This window comes from Palaemon carinicauda, chromosome 2 (genome assembly GCF_036898095.1).
Source record: "Palaemon carinicauda isolate YSFRI2023 chromosome 2, ASM3689809v2, whole genome shotgun sequence".
Classification (NCBI taxonomy): domain Eukaryota; kingdom Metazoa; phylum Arthropoda; class Malacostraca; order Decapoda; family Palaemonidae; genus Palaemon; species Palaemon carinicauda.
The window spans coordinates 105,076,639-105,083,234 of record NC_090726.1 but is presented as its reverse complement, the minus strand read 5'-3'; the positions used below and the strand labels follow the sequence as shown (position 1 = coordinate 105,083,234).

At 32.1% G+C, this 6,596-nt stretch overlaps 1 protein-coding gene across 1 annotated transcript in view; it reads right to left on the bottom strand.

Annotated features, from left to right (window-relative positions):
- Nucleotides 1-1,023: 1,023 nt before the first annotated feature.
- The window catches only part of LOC137626192 (endochitinase-like), a 36,586-nt gene continuing 31,013 nt past the window's right edge, over nucleotides 1,024-6,596 (bottom strand). The window contains exons 4-12 of the mRNA XM_068357271.1: nucleotides 5,101-5,266; nucleotides 3,975-4,081; nucleotides 3,524-3,639; nucleotides 3,237-3,366; nucleotides 2,895-3,089; nucleotides 2,333-2,411; nucleotides 1,828-1,978; nucleotides 1,535-1,586; nucleotides 1,024-1,241 (exon numbers count right to left, since the gene is read on the bottom strand). Of these exons, the coding sequence (XP_068213372.1) occupies nucleotides 1,233-1,241; nucleotides 1,535-1,586; nucleotides 1,828-1,978; nucleotides 2,333-2,411; nucleotides 2,895-3,089; nucleotides 3,237-3,366; nucleotides 3,524-3,639; nucleotides 3,975-4,081; nucleotides 5,101-5,266 (1,005 nt within the window). The 3' untranslated portion in view covers nucleotides 1,024-1,232. The remainder of the gene's footprint in view (nucleotides 1,242-1,534; nucleotides 1,587-1,827; nucleotides 1,979-2,332; nucleotides 2,412-2,894; nucleotides 3,090-3,236; nucleotides 3,367-3,523; nucleotides 3,640-3,974; nucleotides 4,082-5,100; nucleotides 5,267-6,596) is intronic.

Below are 6,596 nucleotides of genomic sequence, written 5' to 3'. Positions count from 1 at the left end.
TTATGTAATTTTCGATCGAACATTTTTTTTCTTAATCTAAGTTTTGTTCAGACTTGATTTTTTTCTACTGACTTATTTTTATTATGTAATTTATTTCCAAATTGTTGTAATTTATATGGAATAAATTTACTTTTTGTAAAGAGTGTATTATTCTACTCTCCGGTTTTTAAGAACAGATTCCGCTTGTATCCTGTTAAGAACCACAGTAATTCATAATAATACTTAGGAGTAATTACCCAGTTTAGTTTGAGTGCTCTCAAGAGCCCTTTGGATATTCAGTATTTTATGTATTGCTGTCTGGGAGTTATTTAACTGTCTCAGAATTCGTGTAGTAATGTTTTAAAGTGTAACAGTTTTACTTTAAAAGGGAACAAGGGAGTTTGGAATTCGAGAGGTTCATTAACTTGCCAGTCGTAGTATTTATAATATTGTGTATTTGGTTTTCAGTTATGAGCCATACTATAATATATTTTTAGTGCCCAGATCAGGGAGCTATAATAGTATAATATATATATATATATATATATATATATATATATATATATATATATATATATATATATATATATACTGTATGTGTGTGAGTATAAAGTTTTTGTTACAGGTTATAAATCTTTACGTCTTTTCTTTATGATTTGTTTCTTATTTAGAATAATAGTAACAAGTCCTACAGTAATAGCTATAATAGTAATGCGGTCTGAATAGACACCCTAAAACATACAACTGTTTTTTTCTTTAGTGAAAATTGTCAAAGTCTTTTGATTCAAGGGCTCTCTTTATTTGCTGCGTATAATTTATTTACTTTGGTTAGATTCATATTCTTCTTTGGCCTTCTTTTCTCATTTTGGTGTAATAGTTTATTTCGTGAAATTAGGATAACCCGTTCGTTTACTTCCAATTTCATAATTTTCTCCTCTCTCAAATCTTTTCATCTAGATTTTGTCTCATTGAAAATGAAACTGAAAAATTAGTATTTATGAATGCAATGTATCTTGAAATGATGATCTTACAAAAAAAAGAGACTTACTTCAAATGCATTTATTTTTTCTTCATTACAACAACTGAAATAATAACTGTCAGGGCAGCCTTGTCTCACTTCAGATATATATAAAATTAAGGATCCATTCCTCACATCGACCAGTCATTCGGAGGGTGTCCTAGTGAAGAGGAAATGTAAGCAGGGTTTTCTTCGGATTTAGATGCTTACTCCTTTTCACAGCAACTGACGTCTCTTAGTTCTTCTGAATGATAAAATAATGAAAAGATTTGATTATTATCTTAATAATTGTATGAACTGACGTCTTCCCTTTTCTAAGAGAATTCACATTTTCCTCGTGAATATCCTGCCTAATGCATCAGACAATTTTTCGCAGTTTTTTTAATCAAATTATATCAGTAATCATTCTTTAAAAAGCTTGAATTACAGTTTCACATTGAAATAAATACATAAGTAACGTTTGTTTATTTCATTAATTTATTGATTTTCAATTCTGCTACTTTTCATCAAATGGAAATTAGTTTGAAAAAGGCTAACCTTTGGTGTAGTTCCAGGAACAACATAATCCTTCAGTCCGTTGTAGATGACGCTATCAAAGGATGAAAATACATCGTTAAGTTGACCCGGAGAGTTCTTAATATTTCAAACATTGAATATAAGCACAAATAGATTTATAATTGTGTACTGTGATTTTTGTATTGTTTGCGTGCTGTGCTCGTATTTCTGTGTGTATACGCACGTGTGCGCGTGCAAGTATATGAGAGAGAGAGAGAGAGAGAGAGAGAGAGAGAGAGAGAGAGAGAGAGAGAGAGAGAGAGAGATTAACTCACTTCATCATGGGGTTAGCACCCAATCCACACCAGTTGTGCCAATCATCTTGATCAATAGCCCATGTCATGGCTCCAAGGTATCCTTTCTCTTTAACATGATCCACTTTAAGTTTGAGGCTGTCTGGATCTTCATATCCTGCCCACTGGTCATCTTGGAATATAAAAAAAGAAATACTAACCATAATGCCTTGACATATATCCTAAAGAAAAGTATTGAATATTAGAATAATCCTAATCTGCCAGGAATTATAATTTGTTAAAACAAAAATAGGCAAAAAATATCAAAGTTATTTTACAATCAATGTACAGCAAAATTACAATATATAACCTTGATGGGTTCTTGAGCCTGAAGCAGATAAACGAAAATTATCATATGGAAATTACTATCTATTTGTTTTCGTTTCTGTTACTCTGAAGAACATTAGCCGAAAAATACTTTATGTCTTATACATATAATGGAACATACTTTGATAAATTTTAGGTTCACATATTTTAATATTTGTACCTTTGTATGTATAGGGTACAAGGCCCTCATTGTCATACTCAGGAACCCAGGCTTTGTCATCCAGCATCATTTGGCAAACCTGACGAAAAAGCATGAGGATACTGATGAGAATGAAGTAGACTGCAATAAATGGTTGAAATATATATATATATATATATATATATATATATATATATATATATATATATATATATATACACACATACATACATACGTACATACGTACATACACACACACACACACACACACACACACATATATATATATATATATATATATATATATATATATATATATATATATATATATATATATATATATATATATATATATATATATATATATATATATATACATATATATATATATATATATATATATATATATATATATATATATATATATATATATATATATGCTATAAATATGCCCTGAGGGAATGGACAAGAATTCTTTATAATGATGATAGCTACTAAAATATACTCTGAACATCTACCGGAGAATATGATATTAGGAACAAGTGACGAAAGTTATTCTTAACAAAATGTTCCTTCACAATACCTCGAAATAGGCTAGAGTGCCATAAGCTTCGGTGTAAGGGCCAGGGTTTCCTCCTCCAATCCACTGCTTAATACCGCTGTGTATGTCGTGCATGGAAGGCGAGGCAAGTGTGTATGTACGGGCGTAGAAGGGTGTTCCCACTACCAGTTTGTTCGCGGGGCATCCGAATTCCTCCCACAACAGAGCACCATCATTCTGGCAAATGGGTGGTTGAACAGTTATTAAGACGCTCAACGAAATGATAGAGCATATCCTATCATCTCTTTATAAGCATTCTATCAAATTAGTTATTATTCAGAGAGTGAACTCTGATATACAGTAGAAAAATCTAAAAATATTGACCACATTAAGTGTTTCGTAGGCTGTCCATTTGTCCCATGTAGGCCTAGTAAACAGCATGGAATGGACGTCAGCAAAGTTACACCAGTTACCTCGCAGATCATAGGTCATTAAATGGATGGCATCTAGCAGCCTGCCAAAGAATAATGTTGAAACTATGAGCAAAGGATCACGGATACTTTTGTGTAAAATGATGTAAAACATATTAAGATAAGATTATCCCTCAACAATAATTCAATATATTTTTAATGTTTAAATTAGTGTATTAGTTTAAATTAGTAGCAACTGACTGGCAGAGCTCAGGCACGTGGTATCCTTCTTGAAGCCTAAACCTGGCCACGGGCACTGCAGCGGTAAGTTCCCACCCTTTGCCCTCAGCGTCTATAGCAGCTCGAAGTTCCTGCACCTGTAGTTATTGATTTACAAAATGAAAGAAATCTATTTTCGTATCCTAGTTAAGAAATGTATACATATTGTTGGGATAAGAGATTTCTTAATCATCCATTTTCATCAGTCATTATTAAACCAGAATGGTTCCTATTTTTCAATTCTTGCGAACTAGTATAATTAAGAGTATTTCAAAGTATGTACTGAATGTAATAAAGTAAAGTTTTTGAAATAGGTTATAAAACCCCTTTAACGCAGAGCAATGGTATCTAAGACTAGCATTTAGCCTTAGACCCTCCCTAGTAATAGAACTATAGGATCTCTATAACTATAACTGGGTATGTTAACACTTACAAATAGAAGAAAATTGTCCTTGTCTGAATATTTGCCACCTCTATCGCTCGCACCAGGGTATTCCCAGTCTAGATCAAAGCCATCGAAGTTGTACTGGTGAAGAAGTTCTGCAAACATTTATGTTGGCTGACATCACGTTAGTTAAGTATTAGGTTGACCAGGGCACCAGCCACCCGTTGAGATATTACCACTACAGAGATATGGGGTCCACTGATTGCCCAAACATTACTACATTGGATCTTTCTTTCCGGTTACGATTAATTTTCACTTTGCCAACATATACACCGATTAGTCGGGTATATTCTTTACAGATTCTCAACTGCCCTCATACACCTGACAACAATGATTACGAAACAATTCTTCTTCACCCAAGGGGTTAACTACTGTACTGTTATTGTTCAGTGGCTACTTTCCTCTTGGTAAGGGTAGAAGAGACTCTTTAGCTATTGTAAGCAGCTCTTCTAGGAGAAGGACACTCCAAAATCAAACCATTGTTCTCTAATCTCTAATGGTGCCATAGCCTCTGTACCATGGTCTTCCACTGTCTTGTGTTAGAGTTCTCTTGCTTGAAGGTACACTCGGGACACTATTCTATCTGGTTTCTCTTTCTCTTGTTTTGTTAAAGTTTTTATAGTTTTTATAGGAAATACTTATTCACATATTGTTACTGTTCTTGATATATTTTATTTTTCCTTGTTTCCTATCCTCACTGGGCTATTTTCCCTGTTGGGGACCCTGAGCTTCTAGCATCCCGCTTTTCCAACTAGGGTTTAGCTTAGCAAGGAATAATAATAATAATAATAATAATAATAATAATAATAATAATAATAGTAATAATGACTGGTCATAAACTCGGTAATTTTATGAAGGAAACTGAGTGAAATCAGAGGCCATACTGTTAAAGTATTATGCTTATCCTCAGTTTATCTTTATGCCAAGAGCTTGGGAATCTTCATTTAACCTATAACGCATATAACAAATAATGTTTATTATATTATCATAACAAACCAAGCTTTCCTACCAAAATTCTAAGGTAGTATTGACGATTTAAAAATACCATTGTATAGCCAATATTCTTTTGGTCTATTATGCTTTCTTAAGAAAAACAAGAGAATATTGTGCTCACCAACAATGCTTTTAATGAAACTGGCCCTCCGCTCTGGAACGCTCACCATCTGCGAGTATTTCTTGCCTCCCTCAGCCCATCCTCCGACGGCAATGGTGGTCTTCAATTCAGGGTATTTGGTTTTCAGACCCGTAAAGCGCTCGTAGTTCTTTCCTTGAATATCCAACTGTGTATAATCACAGTTGTAAGCTTTTCTTATTGGAAATCCTTATCAAAGATTTGATGTTGACTATTCAGTGGTAATTTTAAGCAAACATCAGTTGTAGATGATATATATATATATATATATATATATATATATATATATATATATATATATATATATATATATATATACATATATATATATATATATATATATATATGTATATATATATATATATATATATATATATATATATACATCAGTTGTACAGGATATATATACATATATGTATATATATATATATATATATATATATATATATATATATATATATATATATATATATATATATATATATATATATACATACATATATACATAATATAGTGCAGACATGATTAATTTTTATAAAAGATTGTCATTAGGTGTAATGGACGATGGTAACACTAGAGAGAAATATACAAGAATTAAAGAGCCAGTTCTATTTCACATAAATAATGTGTGATGTTGAATGCAAGTGAAAGAAAAAAAGGCAGAAGTTGCAGAGAATAAATGATTTGCAAAATTTTAAAGTGTCAGAAGAAGTTTTTGTGCTTTGATAATGTTAAAAGCATGTATTTTTCCGAAGTGCTGGGAGGGAAAGGGGATAGACAAACCTAAAAAGTGCACAACAAATGGAGTGGAGGAGGTTTTGCGATAGAAAAACATTAGTATCCCAGAAGTCAAAGAGTGTATGTTAGATATAGGTGATGGCACAGTGTGTGTAGAAGGTTCAAAGAAGATTTGATGACACTCCTGTGTGGGGCTGTACAATTTTGCAACATAACTATTGCTGTATATTATGAAGGAATGGTAATTATGAATGCCCAGAGAAACACAAAAAGTGTGATAATCTTAAATTTGATTATTAGAGCTATTACATTTTACTCTTCAATGATGAAGCAAACACAAAAAGTGTGATGAGTGTAAATGCAGGTATAACTGTAACTTTTACTATTCGGTGCCCAGAGAGAAACAAGAAGTGTGAAGAGTAAAAATATAGATAGAGCTATTACATTTTACTCTTCGGTACCTAAACATAAAAAGTGATGACTGTAGATGTAAAAAGAGTTATTACTTTTTACTCTTCGATGCCCGGAAAAATAAAAGGTGTTATGAGTCTAAACAAATATTGATAAATTTATATAAGTACAGCGATTAGTTTTACTTTCGTATTTCCCAGATAGACTCTAAAAATGTGACAAGTTCAGAGCTATTCCTTTTTAGTCTTCAATACCCAGACAAACTTTAAACACCCGATAAGTGTAACCGGATATAGAGCTCTAACATTTTACTCTTCATTTCACAGACA